Source organism: Pararge aegeria, chromosome 13 (assembly GCF_905163445.1).
Source record: "Pararge aegeria chromosome 13, ilParAegt1.1, whole genome shotgun sequence".
Classification (NCBI taxonomy): Eukaryota; Metazoa; Arthropoda; class Insecta; order Lepidoptera; family Nymphalidae; genus Pararge; species Pararge aegeria.
The window spans coordinates 11,471,165-11,497,206 of NC_053192.1; the positions used below are offsets into that span (position 1 = coordinate 11,471,165).

At 34.3% G+C, this 26,042-nt stretch overlaps 6 protein-coding genes across 11 annotated transcripts; 3 read left to right on the top strand and 3 right to left on the bottom strand.

The window, feature by feature from the left end:
- The first annotated feature begins 951 nt into the window (after positions 1–951).
- On the top strand, positions 952–2,145 carry LOC120628838 (KRR1 small subunit processome component homolog). Its single transcript, XM_039897465.1, has one exon. It carries the CDS (start codon positions 1,058–1,060, stop codon positions 2,090–2,092), a length of 1,035 nt encoding a protein of 344 aa, XP_039753399.1. The 5' UTR covers positions 952–1,057; the 3' UTR covers positions 2,093–2,145.
- Positions 2,146–2,235: 90 nt separating this feature from the next.
- LOC120628837 (serine--tRNA ligase, mitochondrial) lies at positions 2,236–5,838 on the bottom strand. Of its 5 annotated transcripts, none has more exons than XM_039897463.1 (5): positions 5,717–5,838; positions 4,232–4,917; positions 3,637–3,824; positions 3,329–3,496; positions 2,236–2,645 (listed from the first exon to the last, which is right to left on the bottom strand). In XM_039897463.1, exons 2-5 carry the CDS (start codon positions 4,835–4,837, stop codon positions 2,321–2,323), a joined length of 1,287 nt encoding a protein of 428 aa, XP_039753397.1. In that variant the 5' UTR covers positions 4,838–4,917; positions 5,717–5,838; the 3' UTR covers positions 2,236–2,320. The 5 variants fall into 5 exon arrangements, with proteins under 5 accessions (XP_039753397.1, XP_039753398.1, XP_039753396.1 ...); XM_039897464.1 differs by lacking the exon at positions 5,717–5,838 and adding an exon at positions 5,386–5,447; XM_039897462.1 differs by lacking the exon at positions 5,717–5,838 and adding an exon at positions 5,018–5,356.
- A 203-nt stretch (positions 5,839–6,041) lies between these two features.
- LOC120628646 (DNA (cytosine-5)-methyltransferase PliMCI-like) lies at positions 6,042–14,827 on the top strand. 2 transcript variants are annotated; one of them, XM_039897184.1, is made up of 8 exons: positions 6,042–6,388; positions 6,760–6,862; positions 7,341–7,812; positions 8,546–8,759; positions 8,827–11,836; positions 12,423–12,603; positions 13,528–13,709; positions 14,500–14,827. In XM_039897184.1, the coding sequence occupies exons 1-8, from the start codon at positions 6,288–6,290 to the stop codon at positions 14,575–14,577; spliced, it is 4,341 nt and encodes a 1,446-aa protein (XP_039753118.1). In that variant the 5' UTR covers positions 6,042–6,287; the 3' UTR covers positions 14,578–14,827. The 2 variants fall into 2 exon arrangements, with proteins under 2 accessions (XP_039753118.1, XP_039753119.1); XM_039897185.1 differs by having other exon boundaries at positions 6,249–6,388; positions 6,750–6,862.
- A 1,219-nt stretch (positions 14,828–16,046) lies between these two features.
- Positions 16,047–21,221, bottom strand: LOC120628913 (ESF1 homolog). Its single transcript, XM_039897581.1, has 8 exons — positions 20,681–21,221; positions 20,391–20,514; positions 19,592–19,694; positions 19,062–19,182; positions 18,693–18,883; positions 17,942–18,143; positions 17,058–17,258; positions 16,047–16,731 (listed from the first exon to the last, which is right to left on the bottom strand). Exons 1-8 carry the CDS (start codon positions 21,141–21,143, stop codon positions 16,067–16,069), a joined length of 2,070 nt encoding a protein of 689 aa, XP_039753515.1. The 5' UTR covers positions 21,144–21,221; the 3' UTR covers positions 16,047–16,066.
- A 1,277-nt stretch (positions 21,222–22,498) lies between these two features.
- LOC120628987 (TP53-regulated inhibitor of apoptosis 1-like) lies at positions 22,499–23,972 on the top strand. The gene is made up of 2 exons (XM_039897695.1): positions 22,499–22,802; positions 22,904–23,972. Exons 1-2 carry the CDS (start codon positions 22,656–22,658, stop codon positions 23,000–23,002), a joined length of 246 nt encoding a protein of 81 aa, XP_039753629.1. The 5' UTR covers positions 22,499–22,655; the 3' UTR covers positions 23,003–23,972.
- Positions 23,973–23,986: 14 nt separating this feature from the next.
- LOC120628988 (transcription elongation factor SPT4) lies at positions 23,987–25,324 on the bottom strand. The gene is made up of 4 exons (XM_039897696.1): positions 25,098–25,324; positions 24,917–25,023; positions 24,342–24,397; positions 23,987–24,172 (listed from the first exon to the last, which is right to left on the bottom strand). Exons 1-4 carry the CDS (start codon positions 25,164–25,166, stop codon positions 24,054–24,056), a joined length of 351 nt encoding a protein of 116 aa, XP_039753630.1. The 5' UTR covers positions 25,167–25,324; the 3' UTR covers positions 23,987–24,053.
- Positions 25,325–26,042: the final 718 nt, after the last annotated feature.

Genomic DNA, 26,042 nt, shown 5'->3' on the forward strand with positions numbered 1-26,042 from the left:
ACTTACGAATGGAACGACAAATCCGTAAATTTACGTTCACTATCACTTTTACATCCTAAAACACTGCACCGAACCATGTTTTCGCAGAAATTCTTCACGGAAGCTGGTTATTAACAATGTCAAATTAGTTAGGTCTGTATTTTTGTGCTCACAATCCGTTTATCTTGAATTTCTTACTAATAAAAGTATCTCTTACTAAAAAAACGATGGCTAACTGTCAAACTTGTTTCGCAAAGTGCTTTGCTAATCCATGAAAAAACCGGCACGCGGTATGAGACAAAAGACCCTATCGCTTTATCTCGTTTATTTACAAGACGTATACATAAGTTGTTCTCTTACTTGTGTGAATGCGACGGATGCTATCCATTTGTCTATTTACTGCTCTGTCTACGGCTGAGGTAGTCATTGAAAAGGTGGTAAAAGTAATCCTTTAACTCTACTACTCTACTAGATTGGATTTACTACTTCTGTGGTCGTGGTACGATCTACAGCTGTCATTATGGAGGGTAGAGGTAAGGAGAGTCATCTGTGTATATGAAAAAGTGTCGTCAAAATGTATTAAATTAGGATGGCGCCACATTTGCATCAGGGTAACTCTTAAAAGAAGCGCCAAATATAAATACCGTACTATTTACTGTTTACGAAATAAAATCACTCTAAACGCACGTTTGGTTATAATAAATCTGTAAGGTTATATTTACCACAATATTTTGTACAACGTAAGTTGTTGAAATTCTCAATAATTAACTACTTAAGTCGATAATGACACTAAATTTTTTAACTCGGCATACTTCAATTCATCTACGATTGCTACATTCATACCATACCCTGTGCATCCACCAGCGCCATTGTGGAGGATTTTTGAACTGTTATTTAGCGCAACAACTGGACACTTTTTCAACTTTTCTCCCATATAAGATGACTCTCCTTACCTCTACCCTTCATAGCTGTCATAGCATAGCTGTCAAAGTAAGAAAACAAGGATTAACCAAGAAATAAACAGAAATTAATATTTCAATTTGTAATTAAAATTGTTTTCGGCAATTGAAGTTCCACTATGGAAAATCTTACAAATGATGAAGAGCAACAAGAAATTGGCCCAGTTGAAAATGCTTGGGCGATTAAAACACCTAAGTTTACGGCAGAGGACAATCCACATGGTCTTTTAGAAGAAAGTAAATTTGCTACTTTATTTCCGAAATATCGCGAACAATATTTAAAAGAGTGCTGGCCTTTGGTCCAAAAGGTGTTAAAAGAACATCACCTAATTGCTGACTTGGATCTTATAGAGGGAAGTTTAACAGTCAAAACAACAAGAAAAACTTGGGACCCTTATATCATTATTAAGGCCAGGGATTTCATGAAATTGCTTTCACGAAGTGTTCCATTTGAACAAGCAGTTAGGGTCTTAGACGATGAAATAGGTAGTGATATAATAAAAATTAATTCATTTGTCAGAAAGAAAGAAACCTTCCTTAAAAGGCGCCAACGTCTAATAGGTCCAAATGGTGTTACACTTAAATCAATTGAACTACTTACCGAATGCTATGTTCTAGTACAAGGCAATACAGTGTCAGCTGTTGGACCATACAAGGGATTAGTACAGGTGAGACGAATATGTGAAGATACTATGAAAAATATACATCCAATGTACAATATTAAAAGCCTCATGATTAAAAGAGAGTTGATGAAGGATTCAAGACTCAAAAATGAAAGCTGGGACAGATTTCTACCAAAATTCAAAAGTAAAAATGTCCCTAGGAAACAACCTAAAAATAAAATTAAAAAGAAACCATACACACCATTCCCACCACCTCAATCTGAAAGTAAAATTGATAGAGAGTTGGCTACAGGTGAATATTTTCTTAAAGATGAACAAAAGAAAGCAAAACGTCTATATGGCAAAGATGAAAAACAAATGCAAGTTAAGAAAGCTAGAGAGGAAGAAAGGAAAAAGGACTTTGTACCCCCTGAGGAAAAAGCGGCCACTGCACCTAAACATGCAGAAGGGTTGCCAATTAATATTGATCAATTTAAAGCCAAAATGAAAAAAGTTTCAAAACAAAACAAATCTTTTAATAAAAAACAATAGTATAAATATTGTGTTCACTTAATAATCAATTTAATAAAATATCTCCATTAAAACCTGTTTTAATGAAATTGTTCCCATGATGGTTCTTTAAATTATTACTTGTAGACTAAAGTAAGTGTAGATAAAAAAAAAATATATTTTTATATTTCTATTTGAATAGACACAAGTTTAACATAAAATAAGTAAAATCAACATATAAATAACTAACTTTTCTTTCTATTAACGTTTTTAATTGTTAGATTTTTTTATTTTTAACAATTTTAATTTGGGTACAATTGAATTTTTACCAATTAATTGTTTGCCACTGATAAAGGGCTGCAAAATATTTGGTATATTTATTTTTCCTCTTGGATCTTGATGTGTTTCTAACAATGCAATCAGCATTCTCGGAATGGCACAAGCTGTGCCATTTAGTGTGTGCACATATTTTTCTAAATTGCCCTCAGAATATTTTATGTTAAGTCTTCTTGATTGGTAGTCAGTACAGTTGCTACAACTAGAGATTTCACCATAATTGTTACGTCCAGGCATCCAAGCTTCAATATCGTATTTTCTAAAATAAAACATTAAAAATATTTTATTAAGTACCTATATTTTTTTGTGAACCTTAATATTATGGTCTTTGTTTTATACAGTCAATGGTGTAAAGTACATAAGGGACTATCCAAGTTTATTGAATTGAATAAAAATATGCCCATTAGAGATCATTTTACCCAACATATGTGTAGGACATGTAAGGTAAAATAATGTATAAATTTAAAAAAGTAAATGTGTCCCATATAAACTTATTCCTTGCCTAATATTAAATTACCAAGGTCCCTAACCATAAAAAATGTTGGTCTGTCATGCCATCTTTTACCCTTTAGAGGTGAATTTCTGTACTAGCATCCTATTTTAATTAATGTTTAATCAGGCAGGTAGACTGCCTGAAAAAGTCCCATCAAAATTGGTTCCATCCAGGCAGGCAGAAGAAGCAGACAGAATTTTTTTATAACAGGTGTGATATTGTATATGGAACTTAGCATTTAAGGAACAGGTATATTGAAAGCAGAGAATTAAATTCAATGTAAATTATAGTTTTTAATATATGTATTTTTTTTTACCTACAGTTGGAGGAAAATATCAAATTTATACCTTTTAAAATGCATATAATAATTTTCTGCCCATTCTGAAATTTTCAGATGCAGTTTAAAAGCTAAAAATTCATATCATTTATTTGTAAATATATAAACATACCTATAGGCTGGAGCCCCAAGTTCATGAGGAGGCATGTCTAAGACTTTCATATGTAAACCTAATGGTGAAAATAGATTTTCTTGGGTCTTTCTTAAATACTCTAACATTTCATCAGACTGCTCTTTTGTAGTGGCAGCAAACATTTCTACTTTAGTGAATTGATGAACTCTGAAATATAAAAATACAAAATGACATCAATAATTCTGTGTCTTTAACAATGTTGTATTTATTAAGTTATCCAAGATGGTCCACATACAATAAACATCAATAAGTTTCAGTGTGTCGTCAACTGTAATGTTTACTATTACCTGTATGTGCCTCTTTCTTCTACCACATTTGATGTCTCAGCACGATAGCACCTACTGACCGCTGCAAGTTTCAGGGGCAAATTGGTCATAGCATGAACAGAATTTTTTAAAAGCCCAGCCAAAGACATTTCTGCTGTGCCTGAGAGATACAAGTCAGGACCATGATGTACTGGATCTAATGAATAAATCTAAAATTCATTACTTATTAGTACATAGCATATTTTTTATATGTTTATGAATTTAGAGCTATTGTTGTAATTTTTTTGCAGCAATTAATGTTTCTCTTTCATATCCACAAAATAGATCAATAGATATAATATACAGAAAAGACCTCCAAAAAAGAAGTGTACATTGTAAAGCACACCATAGGTACAACACCATGGTTCTTCAGCAGCAGCAGAGATTGCAACCTAAGGCCTGCTATACTCCACGAGTGTACTGACTAGAGTGACTAATGATTGGGATTGGGACTTCTACTATACTTGCTAGTCTGTGATGGGTATGCCAACCAAAGAAGTTGCAAACTATTGAGTGACAATAAACCTTGTCCTTAGAGCCAATAATATTAAAATTAACACACAACATAAAAATTTACCTGAGTTCGATCAGTATTTATCGGCATACCACAGCTTTGTAGAATATTGCTTGATAATATATCAGGTACTGATACTAATTTGAAGTTTTCTTTTAACAGTACAGACACTGTGTATTTTATTAATGCCTCTTCCAATTCTGCCAACTCACCAAAATAATAGTAACTTTTATTGCCGCAAGTGTGGCCTAGCTTATCAGTTCTCATTAAGTTTAACAACTGGGTGATCTCACTGAACTCTAATGGTTTATAATTCCCGAAATCTTTCTTTTTATTAACTTCAGCTATAATTCTTGGACTCCCATCATAAGTCTTAACAAGGGGATGAGTTCTATTAGGCAAACTGGCTAGTTCTTTGTACAAATGTTCTTTAATATGGTCATATGCCTTATCAGAAGTTGGAGTTGTTTTAAATAAATTATACAATTCATGCATTTTTGTAATATCACCTACACCTTTCCTGCTATGAATATTCTGTGATATTTCCAAAGTATTTTTCTCATCACAATAATAGTTAGTATCTATATCAGGGCAATTGTATGTCGCAAAATTAAAAAATATTTTTGGTATTTTTCTGAACCTTGGTGTGCATAGGCAAGACTTAATCATTTTTATAATTTTTTTTCATACATTTAAGGAATTTTTTAACTCTGACCCGCTGATCAGCTTTCCAGCTTCTTTTAGAAGTGCTAAAATTAAATGTAAAGGAAGTTTTCTGTAATTAAGTTTCTGTTTTTATTTATTTTGCAAAATAATATTGATTCAAGGTTTTTAATGTAAACAAAGTACCTCTACCCTCCATAAAACAAAGCTAAAGAAGACACAGTAAATAAATAGAAATGTCCATTGTCGACGAAATGACGGAACAGACAGAAGGCCACAGAATAATAATTAAAATTTAATCAGAATTACAATAATACGATTTTCTTTTGTCCCACATTGCCTGAAGTCTACCAATGCGGATTTGGTGGACTATGGCTTAAACCCTTCTGGGGACTCGTACCCTCTAGTGGGCCGATCATGGGTTGTTACTGATGATGATGAGGACGAGGTGCAGTTTGCCTAAGGATGAAGAAATGAAGACTAAGTCGGAGAAATGCAATAATAAAACTAACTGGACCACTCTTAAATTTAGTCAAAATCGTACGTCAACATACCGATATAAATAAATAAAGTTAAGGTATTTTTATAACTATTCTTTATTTAGTTCACATTAAAAGACCACTGCGCTTATCTTTCTTTTTTTCTTATCTGCGCTTTTTAACCCTGCCCCTTTAGACTGACGTTGACGTTTCCCACACTATTTGAGACCTATAATTATATGGGAAATGATTTTTAGATTCGGTTTATTTGTACAGATAAATCTCTGAACATCTGTACCGAAAAAAAAACAGCAAATATAAGTTCTCCAACTGCATTGATTTAATATATGTCTATGAGATATGTAGTTTGTAGTAATCACTGGTCCGACACTGCACTTATACCTACATTTTCTAGGCATTATTCGAAAGTATTTTTTGTAGTGCCATATTATTTATAGTAAGCATATTAATATTGTTTAACTATTATAGGTAGGATTACTCATTTTTTTTTCTAGAGTATAGAACCGTGGGTGCACTCAAATATGCTCGTACCTACATGGTCGATTTTTTTATTGTGATAAAACTGACTACGGTTCCAGGCGTTTGTGCAGTTCTAAAGAGGATCTTCAAATAAATTCTTGTTTATGGCAAAAGAGGATATGAACGATACTTTAATATTATTTGTTTTTAAATCCTTAAGCTCGAAATGCTTTGAACCCAAACTCCACAGATGACAGGTGTAGTAATTAAAAAGTATACATTGATTTTATTTGCGCGCGAAAAATAACAACTTCGTGGTTTGCAATAGTAAATTACAAATTTTAGTCTAATCAATAGAATGGTTATTGTAATAAATGTACATCAATTGCTTTTACATATCCGTGTATTACTGAATATATTATGTGTTTGTACGTACCAACTTGAGGGCTGTTTAAAGTTCTAACGTGTCCTTGGTGAACTGCAGAGTGCATGTAACTATGCCGGCTTCTTTAGAAAATGATTTTCTTCGTAACAATGGTAGTTCTTCACATGACAACGATCATACTTCTATTGATTCATCAGTTTCACCACTTCGACAGTAAGTCAAAAACATTTAACATAAATTTTATTTGTTTTGATTGTAAAATATACCTGAATAAATAATATAATGCCCTTTATAAGTATGTTTTATAGTATAACCGTATTGGTTTTCAACACACCCTAGTCTAAGGAAAAACTGAAGAAAACATAGCCGGATGCTCCTTAAGCTATATCTTCACTTAAAAATTAAACGCTTCATATCACTTTTTGAAATAAATTCTTACTCCCAACCCTGTAGACATATGCATGGTTGGATAGCTGAATTGGTGCACAATGTTACATTGCATTTCCAGTACAACTGTTATAGTACCTGGTGTACCACCCTAGTGGTGCAGCTGGGTAAATAATAATATACAAAGTCTCTTTCAGATCACCACGACTCTCCACCAAAAATAAGCAATTGAAAATCACCAGTATGTTCCCTACTAAACGTAGCAGGAGTCCAGTGAATAATCATGAAGTCAATGAAAACGTAAGTATTTTTTCCCTACAACATAATATTCTCATGTACTTATATTTTAAACATAAAAGTGTTTTTGTTTGTCTTTACTTCACACCCTAATTAAGCCACCAATTGACTTGATTTTTGGAATAGTTAGTTGAAAGGGTGGAAAGTAACATTGGCTACTTTTCATCCTGGAAAACAAACAAATTCTAAAGGGTGGATTACAGGAACATTTATATTTTCGCACTAAATATGGTCCCAGCACACAACCCAATAACTTATGTAACTACTATAATCATTATTTGAAACTATATATCCCTATATCATAACTGATGCTGCACAGAGTATGCACTAAGCTTGCAGATGATGATAATATAATTAAAAAACCTCCGGTACAAGTTATATAAACTTGAAGGGTAGGGCAAGTTAAGGCATTATAAGAGTTTCACCTATTCTATGCAATCAATCAAAAAATATCCATGTAAAAGTATTATTTTGATTACAGAAAAAAATCAAACTAGACATAGTTGATTCAACAAAACCAACTATTAGCAAAATAAATATTTGCAATGAAAATATATCTTTGAATGAAAGGAAAGAAGATAATTCTTTAGAATCTATAGTTTCATCAGTTGAAAATGAAATCCACAGAAAGAATGAAATATGTAATAATAATACTTCTGACATGAATAAGAATAGGGCTAATGGTGACAATAATTTAATTACTGAAAACGATTCTGACAAAAGAATAAGTCACAATAAAGATAATGAATTAAAGGGAAATGGAAATTCTGAAAAAGATAGTTTGCAAACAGAGAAAGATTTAGAAACAAAAAATAATCTTCCAGATCTGGAGAAATGTAAAATTTGTAGACAATATTTGAATAACTCAGATATCATCTACTATCAAGGTCATCCCCAGAATGCAGTAGAAGAGTTTATAGCATTAACTAATGAAAAGTTAGTACTAGCTTCTGGTAAGTTAGTAACAATGAATATTACAACTAAATGAATTGAAATGAATGTGTGTAACTAAACAACACATGATTAAATATAACCAGAAAAAAAACATTATTATTTTCTTATTATAAAAGATATGGATGAAATGTACAAGTTCCAATGAATATAAAATGTTGTGGAATGAAGTTATCTAGCCTTTCTAGATAAAGAAAAAATTAAAATTTGCAATTTAACTTTTCATTAGTAGGCATGGATAATTTTCTTTTTGGCTTTTGGTTTAAGATATTTATCTATACCAATATTATAAAGAGGAGACCTTTGAGTTTGTATGTTTGAATGTAATGGATAAACTCAAAACGACTTGACCTATACATTTAGACTTAAATTTTCCATAAGGCCCTATGTTGTGACCAAAGTACTTTTTTGTATAATACTACAAGCCCTCAAAAATAATGCCATGGCCAAAGCCAACAAGGCCAAACCAGTGAAATGAAAAAAAAAATTTAAGTTCACTCAATTACCCCCTTGTTTGGTTGACAAAATGCTAGAATTAAATTATTTCTTTAAATTTTGTTGCAACTTACTTTACAAACCTAGTTAACTCTGGTATCTCATTGAATCATTCATTCATATGAATTTATAACAACTTCCCATTTGAATTTCACACTTTGGTTAATGTTTGTTTTTCTTTATATAGTTGAATCAGAGAAAATTAGAACTCACTACAGACTTACTGAATTATTATTTAAGGTGACAATGGAGATATAATGGAGAGACCACAAACAAACATAACTGGGTTTTCAATATTTGATGAACATGGCCACTTGTGTCCAATTGATGGAGGCCTTGTTGAAAGTGATGTTCGGATTTATATGTCAGGATATCTTAAGTCCATTTGCTCTGACTCTTCTGAAATTGATGAGGAATCTATACCAGTAAAAGATGTTGGCCCTATTATAGAATGGTAAGAAATATTTATAATAAGACAATTTATGTAATCCTAATAATAATGAGTTTCTTTTTATCTTAAGGTTTATTCATGGGTTTGATGGTGGTGTTAAGAACTGTATCACCTTGTCTACTGAATTTGGTGAATATAATTTACTTAAGCCCAGTGCAGAGTATACACCCCTTATGAATAACCTGTATGAAAAAATATGGCTGAGTAAAGTAGTAGTAGAGTATATAGAGGAGTATCATTATCTTCTTCCTACTTATGAAGATTTACTGGAAATCATCAGAGGGCAAACAATTCCAGATCTAGATAATAAAATAATGTCTGAAGAAATGCTCCACAAGCACGCTCAGTTTGTGTGTGACCAAGTAGTAAGTCTAGAGGCAGATGAAGACAACGAACCATTAATAACATTACCTTGTATCAGAGAACTAATAAAATTAATGGGGATTAAATTTGGGAAAAGAAAATTCCGCACTAAAATTGTTTACAAGAAGGTTGATAAAAAGTCATGGACTAAAGCCACTACTACTCCTCTAGTACAAAAAACATTTGAAAGCTTTTTCACTAACCAATTGGATAAGACAAATCATGAACATACATTGAGAAGGAAGAGATGTGGTGTGTGTGAAGCTTGCCAACTGCCAGATTGTGGAGAGTGCAATGCGTGTCGTGCGATGCTTAAGTTTGGTGGTCACGGCCGCACTAAGAAGGCCTGCGTCAGGAGACTATGTCCAAACATGGCAGTGGAGCAGGCAGAGGACTCTGAACTAGATGAAGAGGAAGATTATCAACAAACAGCGGATAAGCGCCAGTTCGATAAAATCGATGATGCTTTACCAGTTAAGGTGACAGGTGCCAATTGTAAGAAAATTAATTGGATAGGGGAACCAGTCAAAGTTGATGCTACGAAAGTGTATTATGAAAGAGTGGAAATTGATGGTGCAGAGTTAAAATTGGGAGACTTTGTAATGGTAGAAACTTCACAATCAAATATTCCCGCCCTGGTTTCTAGAGTGACCTATATGTGGAAAGATATTAATAATAATAAAAGTGGCTACTTTCATGGTGAAGTTTTCATTAGAGCTTCGGATACCGTATTAGGTGAGGTCGGCGATGCTAGGGAAGTCTTTTTGGGGGATAGATGTTGCCATGGTGCTCCGCTTTCATCTATTTTGAGGAAAGCGTGTGTTGAAAAACGAGAACCACCTAAAGATTGGTTTAAATTAGGGGGTAAGGCAGTAGATGAAGAATTTTTCGAAGACGATGGCAAAACATACTTCTATCAGAAATACTATGAGAGGTTTACAGCACGTTTTGAAGATATACCAGTCGACCCGGAATGTCCAAATGTATTGAGGAAACATAGATTTTGCCCTTCTTGTGAGCGTAAAACTAGACGTGATGCCATGGACATACCCAAAGTTTTCGGAAAAGTTTTAGAAAAGTCGGACGTAGTTTCGGAAGCCAATAGAACCGAATGGACCAGTGTAAGATGGCGAGATAATGATTATAAGAAAGGTTGCGGAGTTTTTCTTAAACCGGGTACTTTCAAATTAAAAAATAGCCATATCAATCCAAACACTAGTAATGGGAGGGTGAAGTTGGAAAAAGTTGATGAGGACGTATATCCGGAGTATTACAGGAAGAGCGATAATAATTTGCGCGGGTCCAATGTGGATACAGGCGAGCCCTTCTGCGTGGGGCACATCGCTGCCGTGGCCGCGGCTGGCGATGGGCCACTTGTGGTGCCACAAGACATCTACCTCAGAGTCAACATACTGTACAGGCCTGAGAATACAACCAGCAGGTTCCCGCATCACGAAGATCTCAATGTTGTCTATTGGAGCGAAGAAATCAAAGAAATATCATTTTCAAACGTTGTGGGGCTGTGTCAGTTATTCTATGTGGAAAACATTCCACAGCAGGACTCCATACATGAATGGCTGGAGTCAGATCCCAATAGAATATATTTCAGGCAAACTTTTGACAAAGCTTCGGGTCAGTTTAACGACGTCCCTCAGCACGCGAAGCACGTTGGCCGCGGTGACAGAGGAAAAGATAAAGGCAAGGGGAAAGGAAAATCGAGTAAAACTTCGGAACCGACCATCGCTAAAACTCGGGAAGTCCATGTAAGGCCTCTGAGAACTCTAGACGTGTTTGCTGGATGCGGCGGCCTGTCGGAGGGTCTACATCGCGCCGGCGTGGCTGAGTGCAAGTGGGCCGTGGAGAACTTGGAGGCCGCGGCTCATGCTTACTCACTGAACAATAAGAACTGCATTGTGTTTAATGAAGACTGCAACGAGCTTCTAAAGGACGCCCTCGGCGGGGCTTCGCACAGCGCTCGGGGCCTGCGCCTACCGCGCCAGGGCGAAGTCGAGCTTCTGTGCGGCGGCCCTCCCTGCCAGGGCTTCTCCGGGATGAACCGGTTTAACTCCAGAGAGTACTCAAACTTCAAGAACTCATTAGTGGCGTCGTATCTGTCCTTTTGCGATTATTACCGGCCGAAGTACTTCATACTCGAGAACGTCCGGAATTTCGTCGCTTTCAAGAAGGGCATGGTTTTGAAGCTCACTTTGCGGACCCTGTTGGATATGGGGTATCAGTGCACGTTTGGAGTTCTGCAGGCCGGGAACTACGGCGTCCCGCAAACGAGGCGGCGGCTTATCATCCTAGCGGCGGCGCCGGGCTATAGGCTGCCCTCGTACCCCGAGCCGACGCACGTGTTCAGCAGACGCGCCTGTTCGCTAACCACCACTATCGACGGGAAGCGGTTCCTGAGTAACATTCAATGGGACGAATCCGCCCCGCGGCGGACCTGTACCATCCAAGATGCGATGAGCGATTTGCCGCAAATATGCAACGGTGCTAACAAAATCGAGATAGAGTACGGATCCATGCCCGAGACGTACTTCCAGCGTATGGTCCGAAGCCGTGACGAGAGTGCTAAGTTGCGAGACCATATATGTAAGAACATGGCGCCTCTAATACAGGCGCGCATCACTCGGATACCCAATACGCCCGGCTCCGATTGGAGGGACCTACCCAATATATCAGTTATGCTCTCCGATGGAACTAAGTGCAAGGTAGGTTTATCATTAGATACTTAAGTCATTATCACCATAATTATCTATGTTCATCCCAAACAAACATTTGTCAGTTCAGTATGAAACCTAAAGTAATAATAATGTGCGTGTGCATGTCACTGAGCTCCTCCTAAATGGCTGGACCGATTTGAATGAATTTTTTGGTATGCGTTTGGGTGGCACCCTGTATGGTTTAGATTCACAAATCAGCCTGACAGATGGCGCTATATATATATATATATATATATATATATATATACATAAATACGTGTATAATGTACATACATGTACCAATTCTCATATTAAAAACCTGAAGAATTAGTTTGTTTGGTTGAGTTCAGTATCTCAGGAACTGGATAGTTAAAATTAATCAAATTTGTCCTAAAATAATGCTTTATTTGCGAAGGTGTTTTAAAAACATAACAGTCATCCTTATTAACAGCTGAAAAGCTTTTTCTTAATCGTCTTAAACAGACGACCATTTAGTCAGAAATACGGTTAAGGATTTGGTTGCTGTGATGTACAACATAGATTATTAACATTTAGCACTCAGCAGTTTAACAAGTCTAGTTTATTAACCCGGCAGGTGCTGCAATATCGGTATGAGGATAAGAAGAACGGTCGGTCGTCGCGGGGCGCCCTACGCGGCGTGTGCGCATGCGCGGCGGGCGGCACGTGCTCCCCACACGACAAGCAAGAAAACACGCTTATCCCCTGGTGCCTGCCGCACACAGCCAACCGACATAACAACTGGGCCGGCCTATACGGTAACTGATCTCCATTGACGTATATCATCATCATCATTTAGCACTTGAATCATCGTCGTTTGGAAATGATCAGAAATATAATCGATTAATCTTTTTAACTTTAATGTTAATAATGTCGATTTATTGGATTTAGTATTGTTGGATAGAAGCAGGCGTTATTTTGCGGAAATCCATAATATATTATGAAAATTAAGCTTAATTTGATATACTCCGCGAAAAGCAGGAGAATCCCCATGGTTTAATTCATAATCCCTTCAATCCTTATACTCCACACCAAACAGATCTTCAGCAATGTACTTTACAAAAAATAATTGTTAAGATTGTAAAGTCAATGTAAAGTCAACATCTCCTGAGGATGCTCCGGTTTCGGTGCCAAACGTGCGTAGAGGGTACATTGCCGAAGATCCTATAAATTACACAATTCAGATTCTCCTGCTTTTCGCGGAGTATAGCAAATTAAGCTTAATTTTCATAATTTAGCATTATTATCGTCATCATCATCATCATCATCATCATATATACCCATTACCGGCCCACTACAGGGCACGGTTCTCCTCCCACAATGAGAAGGGGTTAAGGCCGTGGTCCACCAAGCTGGCCCAGTGCGGATTGGTGTATGAGCGTTTTAAGTAATTAACTTAATGTCACTTCACGTTTGGTATCTGATTTATTGAGGTAGGTGTCTTTAGAGTACGCTGCATACCGTAATTTACGCGGGCGAAGCTGCTAGGCACATCTACTAGATAAATAAATATGTTGCTTGCTACATACGGGAAATATTTTTTTTATTTGCAATTCAATAAAAAATATTTGATTTCAGCAAAAATAAGATATTTTTTTGATATAGTAGATACTTCCAAACATCGGTAGTTTATCAAAATAAGTCATCATGCGTATTAAACCAAGGTCATATGTGCTGTGCAGGTCGCATCTCATGGGACGGCTACTTTAGCACGACGGTGACCGACCCCGAGCCGATGGGTAAGCAGGGCCGTGTTCTGCACCCAGCGCAACACCGCGTGGTGTCGGTGCGAGAGTGCGCTCGCTCGCAGGGCTTCCGCGACACGTACCTCTTCGCCGGCTCCGTGCAGGATAAACACAGACAGGTGACTACAGTGCAACCCCGATATAACAAACAAATCGAAAGGGATGTAGTAGATTATGGGCAAACCCTCCCATTGGTAAAAGCCTTTAGTACAAAAGTGGACTGTTAGAGGCTATTGATGAAGTAAATATTCGTTATATCAAGGTTTCTTACATTGAGGTTAGGTTAGTTTGTTTAATTCACCACAAAATTGTTTTTGATGACAAGGTTTATTGACAAAATCTTTATATATATATTTCTTGTGTGCGTGTGTATGTCACTGAACTCCTCCTAGACAGCTGGACCGATTTGAATGAATTTTTCGGTATGCGTTTGGGTGGCACCCTGAATGGTTTAGATTCACAAATCAGCCCGATAGATGGCGCTGGGGTCAGCTAGTTTATTATCAGTATTTACACTTTTTTTATCGTTGAAAATTCGTTACAAAGAGGTTGTTCGTAATTTATAGCGATAATTTACATTGATTCTTATGGAAAATACGAAGAATGAAGAATATGTTAAATCCAGCAAGTCGTTATATTGTACGTTATATTAAGGTTGCACTAATATAAACATCATTATTACCTTGTTAGTCCACTAGTTTAGCATGATTAACAGCACAGCAGCAGATCACAAGGTCCTGGTCCGGGTCGGACCAATCAATCTGCTATTGGGTTTCCTATCAAGAAATGTTTAGTACCAACATTGAGCACATTAAGCATAATGATTTAAATGGTGTAGTTTAATGGTTTCCAAATGCAGGCCAAAGGACACATTTTCATTCTTTAATTGAAATAACCATTTTTTTTCAGATTGGAAATGCTGTGCCACCACCTTTAGGTATGGCATTGGGCAGAGAAATCAAGAAAGCTTTGAGTGCCTCACAGTGACACAACTGTACTCCTTATAGTGTAAGTTTTGAAGTAAGGTAATGTTACATTGGAGTTAACGTAAAACAGTAATTTAGTAAGGACAGCCAGAAGTTGTATTTATAACTCTATAGAAGTCCATACTAAATTGACAGATTTGCGTTACTCCGATATCGGGTTTACAAGAAATCTAACACATAGGAGGGCTCAGTTTAGAAATATCTTTTTATAAATTATGTACCGAACCATTATATTATTGTTGACCTACTAACATCGCTGTTTTATTCTGTAATAACCTTCCCATCATTTAACGCCGCTTGCATAATAGCGGATACTTATCTACCTCTACCAAACACAAGAGTTATGATTTTTTTACTGAGTTTTAGTTGTAGGTTTTAGTACTGGAACTGTTTTCAACCAGTTATTATTGCGACAGTAATAATAATTAACTGTCCTTCGGAAATGAATTGTTGCTTGGTGATGCCCTCGCGGTGTAAGATCGTACATAAGTATATCGTACGTATCGTACGTAAGTACCTAAGTAAGAAAAGAGATATTCTTACCGTACATAAGCCGCCTTCTCAATTATAATATTACATAATTCTTTAAATAAGTTTCGATCGTCATATATCCTTATTTCGATTTAGAGTATCTAAATAAGCAATGAGGAGGTCCGTGGAATGTAACTAGCGGCGAAGTTAAACTTCAAATGGGTGGGGCACATAACTCAACAAACAAGGATGCTGGGTCCCAAAGATGCTTTGAGATCGCTTCCCAGCCCCGTCAGCAAAGTGTCCTGGTGATATTATTAGACTAGTGGAGTCGATATTTTGTAGGGATTTAGACATCCCTACAAAATAACTATGCCCAGACGTCGATCGGTACGTTCATATAAATCGTAGTGGAAACTTACGTAATCGAATAAGTATACGTAGGTAGAAAATATCTCACACTTTGCTCTTGGACCTTTTGACTCAAACAACTAATAGCTAAATTGATATGCGGTTTGCATAGTTGGGTTACATAAGGAAAGTGCCATAATGTTTTGCTTCTTAAGTTTTTAATTTTTTTATAACGCGCTTTGCAAACTAAGACACTTTTTGTCACAGTATCCAAATATATAGACAGTCAAGAATGCTACTTCTGGAAGTATCTAGAAAACTATTATTACTAAGAAAAGTATGTAAGTAAATGATCACGCCCCAGGATTCAAACCAATTAAATTGTATAAAAAATAATAAATTTTGCTTGGGTGTGCACCTGACAACTTTTAGTTTAAACTAACAACTAACTCAACTGTTAGCTTAAAGTAACTAGTATTTTCAGGTGTACACCTAAAAATTTACGCTAATCAACTGGACACAAACAATGTCTATTTTATGGTGCTTAAAAAAATATTATTATTATTACTATTAATTTGTACACCACATGAAGAAAAGGATATACAAGAAAACTAAAACATAATATATTGAAAGTTAAAGCAAAATAAATATAAACACGTAATATTATTTTATTTCTTTAATACACCCTTAGTTTTCCGCTTTATGTTTTTAACTAAAACATTTAATTCAGCATCTTCCTTTGATTTCTTTGGTTTTACTTCTGAAACAGGGTCGTCAGTTGGTCTGCGTTTCAATTTCTCTTGGATAAGCTTCTCCATGTTTTTCGTTTTCTTGAAGTTGGGATCGGTAGGATCTATGTTAAACAGATGTGAATCATACAATGCCGCGAATCTGCGATCATCTAGGTTTATATCAAAATCTGGCGCTGCTTCCTTTTGTTCCTTTACTTTTTCTTTAAGCTTCCTTTTCCTTTTAGATTTCCTATTAATATTCTCCGACTCTTGTATTTTATTAAGACTAAAGTGGTCTTTAATATCATCTTCATCTAACAATAGTTCTAACTCAGCTTTTCTTTTTTCCTCATCACCTGAACTGTTTTCTTCCACATCTTGCGTTTTGGTCTTTGATTTTTTTATTTTGAACTCAGGTTTATTAAACTCTTCTGCAAAATATGGATCATTCATGTCGACATCTGAAGGTATATCGTCGGACGAGTATTCATCTGTATCAGATTTTGTTTCATCGGTCTTTTGTTTATTTATGAGTTTTCTTTGTTTCTTTTTCTCTTTTCTTTTTTGCAGTAGCTTTTCGAACGGAGTTAATTCCTTGTCATCTGAATAAAATGGGAGGTTACTTTTATCAATATTGAGGCAAAATAACTTGAATCAATGAATATCAATATCACACTGTTAGGCGCATGCCCTAAAGGTGGGCTAAAAGGTTAAAAAATTTAATTACTTGTGTTATATTTCACTAAGTGATGTATTAAACTGTTATAACATTATCAAAGTCGCATGATAGCACTAGTTTACTAAAAAGTGCATCATTCACCGCCTACTAACATCCCACTGCAAGACCTTGTCTCTTATGCGGTTTTAACGCATTGACCCACCACACTGCTCCAATGTGGGTTAGTGGGCTCTACTAACAAGTGCTTACCTTTATTAATCCTTTTCTTAACTAGTTCCTCAGCTTTGTCTTTAACACCTAATCCCCAGGTGATCTCCATTTCCATATCTTTGTTATGTTTCTTTTGTTCTTTGTTATCAATATCATCCAGTAGCATCTTGTATTTTTGTATGGGGTCTGCATCATCATTTTCGTTATAAAACTTTGAGTCTTGTTCTTCTGCACTTTCATCTAAGAAACAATAATTGATTAAAAAAAGGATATGCATGAACACTTCAGAAGTGTCTACTACGTAAAAAAAACTTTTGATTTGATTCATTGCAGTGTTATTTACTAAACACATTAAAACCCGATATTCTCCTGCTTTTCGCGGAGTATAGCAAATAAGGCTTAATTTTCATGATATATGGATTTCCGCAAAGTAACGCCTACTTCTATCCAATATACAAAACCTGATAAAATTTATTTAGCATGTTTGTGAATAGACATTTTCTAGGCTAGCTCGCCCAAACCTAGACATCGTGAGTTTCCTTGAGGCACCAAGGGCCATCTAGCTTATAATAAAACATGGCATACCGTAAGAATAGTTACGCATTGTTTCGCCACACGCCAACTTAAATCACCACTGACAGATTGCAAGAGCACTGCGTATCTATTTCAACATTAATGCCCGTTTTCACTAAATTTAGGCTAAACAAGAAGATCTAGGCGATGTCTACAGAAAAAAAATAACATTTCACCAACTCTTAGTTGATCACACTATTGGTGGAATGTTGATGTATGTCTTGGAATCTCCTTAGATTAGGGGTTAATTATTAAGGCAGTGCCTTCTTCTGTGTTAGAAAACGGGTATATGCCACATTTATTAATAATGTTATGCTTTATGATTAGGATTCTGTTTCTTACATACATACCGTCACTACTAGACGCCAAATACTCTTTTAGATCTAGAGCATCAATGTTTCCGTCAAGTGCACTTTTAATTAATTCTGCGCGTTTCGGATTAGTAGCATCCCAAGTGAGATCCACCTTGGCTTGCTGCAGAGCCGTCGTTGTGAACAAACGTGGCTTGTATTTAGTCATATCTGGCAGTTTGCTGCACGTTTCACGAGGTTCCTGAAATAGCCATAAATTCAGGCTTCTTTAAGGTTGGTTATACATAATTGAACAAAAGATTAGATTGGCCAGTTTTCACTATGGCGAGTTTGGCGTGTTTCTAACTTAGACTAGTGATAGTTACCATCAAGCATTCACAGTGAAGCACTGGTAATAAATTTGACAAAAAATGTGGAATAGAAGATATTGTTACTAGTTCTTAATGAGCCAAGTCTATTATTTTATTGAATTAACTTAGACTAGTGATAGTTACCATCAAGCATTCACAGTGAAGCACTGGTAATAAATTTGACAAAAAATGTGGAATAAAAGATATTGTTACTAGTTCTTACTGAGCCAAGTCTATTATTTTATTGGAAATTACCAGATACAGACACAGGACATGTATATCAAAAACATCATATGAGATAATATATAGCATAAGCATTAACCATTATAAGTAAATTCCATTCACTATACTTGTTTCTAATGGATGTACTAGTTAATAGTGCATTGTAGGCAGAAGCAAATTAAGCTTAATGATCATGAGTTTAAAAAAAAAGTAATGACCTGATCAAAAGTGACATCATCAGGTATGAACCTCATGTCTAGTTTTGTAGCACTGCTCTCATACTCCATTCCGTCACATTCGCTATACAACTTATCAGCAGTTGCCACAGAATCACATTCCACTACACCGTAGAAGTATTTCAACCTGTTTAATTGATACCTACGCAGCTTCTCCATATGGTATGTAGACCCTGAAATTTATTTATTGAATTATAAAATATAATCGATAAAATCAGGTCGGAGTTCTGTCAATGTTTTGAATAGACATCAGAAAATCACTAGTTACTCAACTAATGAATAATTTTTTGTTGGTTTGGTTTTATTTTAAATTTTATAGTAATGAATGAATTAAAACAGGTAGTAAATCACCTTCTTCATTTCCACCACTGTCAGAAAGATCACATTCATCTGTTTGGTCTTGTGTTAGTTCAATAGGACCCCTAATATCCTCTTCCTGCATTCTTTTGAGACCATATTCTGAGGGATATATCTGCAAGAAAATATCTATGACTTAATACAGTTTTAATAAAACAAAAAACAGAAAAAGAAATACGATGAAAAGCAGTGTGTACTAATTGTACCATTGGAGACCTTATCACTACTTAGCAATCTAAGACTAGGCTATTAACTAATGGTGTAATAAAAATAATAATAATCTTAAATTTAATTCATACTAATCAGTAACAATAAAAATATTTAAAATGCACATCCTACATAACTTTTCTATCTCATAGCAAGCATCATACTTTATCAGTTATTAATACCTAACCTTCACAGAAGCATTATTTTCATGTAAAGTAAGGAGGCAACGAGTCAGTTACAGGGTTAGTATATCTAATATTGAATATATAAAATATGCATGTTTGTTGTGTTAAGAAGCACTATAAAATGTAACTTACAGTTATGTGATGTATAATTCCTCCAGGAGGTAAAAAAGAACTCAAAAGAACCAATAAATCACTAGCTTTAATATTGTCCCAGTCCATGTTACAGATGGCTATCCTGAAATGAAAATAAAGTTATAATCATAATCATATACACAATATATTAAAAAAGGGGGAGGATTTACCATGTTACTTCACATTGCTACTATATATGTGGAAGATTTTTAATTACATCATGTTTATAGTATTAAAAGAATGGAACATTGAAAGTAGTGCAGGCATACAAATAAATGACTACACTTATGCAACACTACAGCTAAAAATATTACAAATACAAATAAAATTGTGAAAGTTAAACAGAATGTTAAATTTTTCTAGTCTAGTTGCTAAAGTTTTCTTCTAACTACTTGACTACTGTGTTTTCTATTAATCAATTTTTTAAATTTCTATATAAAAGATAGATATATATAATTAAAATGGCATAAAGTAGAACACTGAGCCTATCGCACTGCTACAGTGCAGATTAATGCAGCACATTAAACTGTTGATCAACCTCCTGTAGGTGCAGCAGCTCTAAATCTTATCTAACAAAGGTAGTTTAATAATCATGTTTGGGTAGGTAATAACAATTTTTTATCTCATATATTGTGCATCAGATGATGATTTTGGATTGAATTAGTCTTTCAAAGATAAGCCCATGGATTTCACTTTTTTATCATTGAAAAGTGTTTCAATGATAAAAAAAAAACTACTAAACTAACAAATTCAGTTAGTTTTGTGGTTTCATTCTACTGTATATCTAGGCTTAGCCCACCTTCTAGTTGATTCATCAGTAGTTTCTGCATCAGCATCCAGTTCTCCCCACTCATGTTCTAAATCACTCTCATCCTCACTCTCACTGACCTCTTCATCACTGGAAGAATCTGTCATTAGCACACCTGCAAAATTGTATGAAATAATAACTCTATTTCGTTCTTAAAAACAATACTGACTTACACTTATACTGTGACTTATCAATTGTGCATACTGAATGTCCCTAGGCTGAAAATCCAAGCTTTGTGTAATCTTAGAATAAAATCAAATTAAAAATTAGGGCTTATTTACCTTCTCCACGAGCATAATCAATATCCAAATCTAACAATCGTTTCTTAGTTTTAATATCCAAACTACCTCTTGTTAATTTATCATTTTTATTAAGTGTCTCTTTTTCTTTTCCTTCATCGTCGCTAGGAATCCGTTTGACAAACTGACCCGGTGTTATGTCGCCTTCCTTGGGTGAACTACATGTTTCACGGCCTTTTGATTCAGCATTGTTACCTACCGACTCTTCATCCGTACTCGCATCAGACTCTTCTAGATCATAATATTTTCGTAAATTCTCTGTAGATGTTTCGTTGACGGGCCTTCCTCGTTTATCTACAGTATACTTCACTTTAAACTTCTCATCATTAAACATAGACTGAAATCTTTTATCAATTTTAACTTTCCTTTCATGTTTCGGTATTTGTCTGTATCGGGGGTCATTAAGATACTTCGCGAAGCGGCTGTCTTTCAATATATCATTCATATTTTCGATTTAAGAAGTAAAATGATTTTTTTATAACCATAACATGGTCTAACCTAAAATAGTACCTGACAGTTGATTTTTTTTCCTATACTCTGACAGTTGAAAACTATAAAACCACGGAATAACACCTTAGTAGAGTCTACAATCTGTGAAAGGTGAGGCTAGATAAAAAAAATTTGGAAAATCCAAAAGTGCACGCCTCATAATCTCATTTTTTTCACAATAAAATTGAAATTTTTTAACTGAAACTTTCAATGCTCATTACAAATTTTTTTTTTCATATTAATTATTATTCATTTTTTGTAAAAAAGACAAGGGGATTTTATAATGATTGCACATTGAAAGTTACAATTAATATTAGCTAGAATAATTACATGGAAATTTAACGACAGTGAATTGAACGCTCATATTAACTAAGAAATTATGTCGTGTGTTACATTAGATAATTAAATCAAATTATTCCGATACGATCATTTTTTCGACCAATTTTGATGCCACATACACCCGTCCATACACGGACGTCCAGAAAAGATTATGTTTAATGTTATTATTTACTATGTTAAACAAAAAAATTGTTATTGAAATGTATTTTATGTGCCTGACAAATTATTTGACTTGATATTAGTGTACTCAAATTAACCTGTAAGTGCAATCAGTTTCGAGAAAACTGCTTTTTTTGAAATGTCGAGAGTAGAGCACAACCTCAACGCTTCGCTTATGAGGCGTGCAATAACTCGTTAAGTGAGTCGGAAATTTAGGTTTATTGGACTAAATAAGTTTAAACTTTAATCCGTACGTTACTGTTACGGTGGATGATGTTAAAAATTGGAGACCTTAATGTGTTTGGGGCCTCTCCTAAGGAAAGCGTCATTGCGAACGGGAGTGTAAGACTCAAGGCCATTGCTATAGGAAGGAGATCAAATCTAATAAATCAAAGAACAGCTAGTCTGCTAATAACGATTGATCACGCATCCTTAGATATTTTCGTTGTTATTCCTGAGTATTTCGTTTAGCTGCTATATTAGCTCTTTATTGAGATTTGGTTTTATTTGGTCACTTCTGTGGGATTGCTCTCTGGCTTTGAGTGTTAAGAGTACTGCTAGGCTTTCTCAGGTTGTTCGCCATTGAAGGATAATATTATGTACTTTCTTGTTTGATAATATGCTCTTTGGAATAGTTTTGTCTAAAATAATATCCTTAATAATTATAAGGTTAATAAACGTATAATGCGGGATGATTACCTACGCGATGTCGTTAACTTCGGAATTATGGTTTGAATCCCTAGAGATCTTGGACTAAGTCATGGTCAATTCTCGTTGGTATAATACAAAGAGCATAAACCGACGAAGTAGCGTACAATGCAATGAAAAATATTGTAGAACTGTGATTTAGACAAATAACCTAAAAAGGAACGTCAATAATCAAAATAGCCGAAAACTTGCGAAAACTGTTGAAATCATTGATTTCCTTATCTCATTTTCAGTTCAAATAATTATATAATCAAATATTGCAATGAACAGTATCGGAGAAGAGTGTACTGATTTGAAGAAAAGATATGACGACTGTTTTAATTCATGGTTTTCGGAGCGTTTCCTAAAAGGCGATCACGATGATTCTGTGTGCGCTGGGATTTTCAAAGTTTACCAGGAATGTGTAAAGGTATATCGTTATCACATGATGAAATTACTAATCAATTATTTTAATTTGTCCACTTTTTTAAATAATGGTATCAAAGACACCTTTGTTTTTTATAATTTCAGAAGGCAATGAAGCAACAAAATATTGATTTCAAGGAAATAGACAAAGATGTATTGGGTACTGACAGTGAATTTAAAGCACCTCCAGACAACCACAGTTGACAGATTGAAACATGCAGTCTGCTTTGTCCTTATAGTCCGTTCAATATGTGGAATGTGTTTAGTGTCTGCATCACTTATTCAGATAGTAAATAAAGTACAAGTTGGTTTAAGTTTAGTATGTACAGTAGATGACAAAGCTTATTATAATTTTTTTTATTTATCTTGTTAGTTTGAGAGAGAAATTAGACATAGATTAAAACACAGGTTCACAAGTATTTGCCAATCTATTGTATCTGAGCTGAACTTGAGACCCTGTTTTAGCTCAATGTTGGTAAAGGCGCCAAGTAGTGACTGTAACCAAGTAAAATTATGTCAACTGCTACTGCCATTCAAATGTTAAATTTTAAGACAATGTCTCAAAAAAGTTACACACCATTGCAAGCCATTATTTATAAAGTCAGTAAAGAACTTTAAAGCTGTATTTCTTTTTATTACCAAATTAATTATTGATTGGGCATCATGATTATCATCATCATCTCAAAGTTTTAATTTTAGCTACTTAACATTGTTTATTAACAATGGGGAGCTGCATCTATTTGATAGTCTAAATGTTTTATTTAAGAAAATGAACTTTTATTTTGTCATAATATATATAATATGAATGGCATTTAGTGTGATTATTTTATTGTGTAATAAAAAATAATATTTAAGTTGTCTAGTATGCTACTTATGTACACAGTATACTATTGTTGTTTCTCTAGATAGTTTCAATCAATTTAAGTAGAAATACAAAATATGTAATGCATTATTGAAATGCTTGGATGTAGTTGTTATATTAATGTATCTGTTGCAGTTATTTTGTTACTATAAAATTGTATTAAAAACAATATTTTATTACTTATATTTTACATAAACTAGTCAGTCTATTTTGCCAGTCAGCTATGAAAACCAGCCTGTTTCACCTAATAAGTGTTATATCAATTTAATAACTATTTTATTATTCTATAAAATAAATAATTACTTTGTAATAATAAAAACTACAAATGAATAAATTGTATATTTGTATTTCAGAAAATTCCCTATTAATAAATTATATCTAGAGTCTTCACCCTTATCTTTGGCTGGTGTCCCGAGGTCTGTATGCAATTCCACGACTTTTCATTTCTCTTATTACACCAGCAGGAAGGCGGCCTGATACTGATATAGCGTAAACCCCTTTGCAAAATCTGCCTGTAATTTAAAATAGTGTCAAAATAATGGAATTTGGACACCATATAAATTAAGCATAAATTTGTTTGAAATTCAAGCATTAGAGCTTTAGTTGTGGCATAGTCATAAAAGAACTTTATTCTGTATTTAAATACTGTAAAAAAAACATGTTAAATTTTATTTTACTTACTTATTCTCTGCCATTTGCACACCCAACTATCTTCCGGACTCATTACAGCAATCATCCTGTAATAATCAGATTATAAAACATTGAAAGGCATCAGTGACAGATCTAAAATTATATAAATCATTGTTATTGTATATAAATCATGTGGAAAAGAGTTATTTCAGACAAATTTAGTTTAGTACAAATTTAAAACAACAGAATTGCCACTTTATTTGTATTATATAGGAATGCTTTAGGAAATATACCAAGACAAATTTAATTACTTTACATACAGGTTATGCTTTAAACCTCAAAATCTTGTGATTGACATTTATTAAGAATTCAAGATGGTACAGTTCTATTCAAAATAAAATCAGATTAAGGCATAAAACCTTTTTACAGGTAATTTATCGGGCTAAGAGGGTTAGGCAAAGTTTGCTATGCGTTCATATCATAACCCCTTCGTTCTATGAAACATCAATAAGAGTGCCATTAAAATGATATATTTTGAGTACCTAAAACTACCATCATTGTAAGCATGATATATTTTCTTTAATAAATAAAAGCTCTGTGCATAATAAAAGAATAAAATTGCTTACCCATCGAAGTTATTGCTAGTGCAGTCGTAAACATTGTCTTTATTATTTTTCATCCTAAGAAATTCGTCACAATTGTCACAGCCATCATATTCAAACTGGTCGAAAGTCTAAAATTAGAAAACATTATATTACTTGATAATAATTCATCATCAGATTGGGATAGCTATAAAACAGGCTGCACCTTTATCAAAGAACACACTAAACAGGCTCTGAGGCCTCGTAAATCTTTAGGTACAGTGTCTAAAGACATTTTAATCCAATTTGCTTCCTTCGTTTTTATTAAAAGTTTTATTTTAGTCGTATGAAACAAATAGCAACGAATTTCACTAAAACTCCGATCACAGATTATTTATTTAGTAATTACTTCGATGTTTTAGTTAAGTGACATGTCTCGTCTTTTGTATATTTCACAGATTAAACGACCGTCAATAGTCAGAAATGTTTACAGTTTACACAGAAACTAACCTTTTAGACCATAATGATTATGATACCTTGATTTTAAAAATATTGATGATCGTTCAAAATATCAGTGAACTTATAAATACAGTAACATATTAAATCAATGGATAGACATACAAAATTAAGAATAGAAATATTTGTTCGATAACATTATTTTACCAAAATTTTAATGGTAATATTCTTCATAGTAAAATTAAGAAAACTTAGATTCGTCAAATTAAGAAATGTCTATTTATTAGTGAAATTTTGTTTTAAAATATTTACTACGATAGTAACATATTAAAATGAGTGATTTTAACATGAGTAATTATTGGCGTTGTTTACTTTGTAAACATGTAATTTTTCTATACACATTTATTTTCTTCAACCAATAGCATCAACACGTTTGAATGTTTTCAATTTATTTTTATCAATATTATAATGAAATCGTGTTCAATATATTTATTAAAATTGAGATTGCATGAGATGTTGATAAAGAGCTCAATTTGGTCGCCAAGCGGAACAAATATACCAGTATACACCAGAAAGTGGGAGCAAAGTCGAAAGGGGGTTTTTTTGCGGAAAATAAACAGGCCTGTGTCTTGGCAGCGTTACACATGACCAAATTGGCTTCACCCCAATCAGACACTTCTTTTAAATTCGAATTAATACGCTCTCGTAAGGAATC

Bases quoted from the DNA above. Each gene is read 5' to 3' on its own strand.
- LOC120628838 (XM_039897465.1), top strand. From the start codon at position 1,058: ATGGAAAATCTTACAAATGATGAAGAGCAACAAGAAATTGGCCCAGTT.
- LOC120628837 (XM_039897463.1), bottom strand. From the start codon at position 4,837: ATGATTAAGTCTTGCCTATGCACACCAAGGTTCAGAAAAATACCAAAA. The intron at 3,825-4,231 runs GTAAATTTTTAT...AATGAATTTTAG, and splicing joins TAAATACTGATCGAACTCAG to ATTTATTCATTAGATCCAGT. The intron at 2,646-3,328 runs GTATGTTTATAT...GTTTTATTTTAG, and splicing joins CTTGGGGCTCCAGCCTATAG to AAAATACGATATTGAAGCTT.
- LOC120628646 (XM_039897184.1), top strand. From the start codon at position 6,288: ATGCCGGCTTCTTTAGAAAATGATTTTCTTCGTAACAATGGTAGTTCT. The intron at 8,760-8,826 runs GTAAGAAATATT...TTTTATCTTAAG, and splicing joins GTTGGCCCTATTATAGAATG to GTTTATTCATGGGTTTGATG. The intron at 12,604-13,527 runs GTAACTGATCTC...TGTGCTGTGCAG, and splicing joins CAACTGGGCCGGCCTATACG to GTCGCATCTCATGGGACGGC.
- LOC120628913 (XM_039897581.1), bottom strand. From the start codon at position 21,143: ATGAATGATATATTGAAAGACAGCCGCTTCGCGAAGTATCTTAATGAC. The intron at 18,884-19,061 runs GTGATTTACTAC...AATAAATTTCAG, and splicing joins CAGTGGTGGAAATGAAGAAG to GGTCTACATACCATATGGAG. The intron at 16,732-17,057 runs GTAAGCACTTGT...CATTTTATTCAG, and splicing joins TAAGAAAAGGATTAATAAAG to ATGACAAGGAATTAACTCCG.
- LOC120628987 (XM_039897695.1), top strand. From the start codon at position 22,656: ATGAACAGTATCGGAGAAGAGTGTACTGATTTGAAGAAAAGATATGAC. The intron at 22,803-22,903 runs GTATATCGTTAT...TTATAATTTCAG, and splicing joins TTTACCAGGAATGTGTAAAG to AAGGCAATGAAGCAACAAAA.
- LOC120628988 (XM_039897696.1), bottom strand. From the start codon at position 25,166: ATGTCTTTAGACACTGTACCTAAAGATTTACGAGGCCTCAGAGCCTGT. The intron at 25,024-25,097 runs GTGCAGCCTGTT...TTCTAATTTTAG, and splicing joins TAGTGTGTTCTTTGATAAAG to ACTTTCGACCAGTTTGAATA. The intron at 24,398-24,916 runs GTAAGCAATTTT...TGATTATTACAG, and splicing joins ACTAGCAATAACTTCGATGG to GATGATTGCTGTAATGAGTC.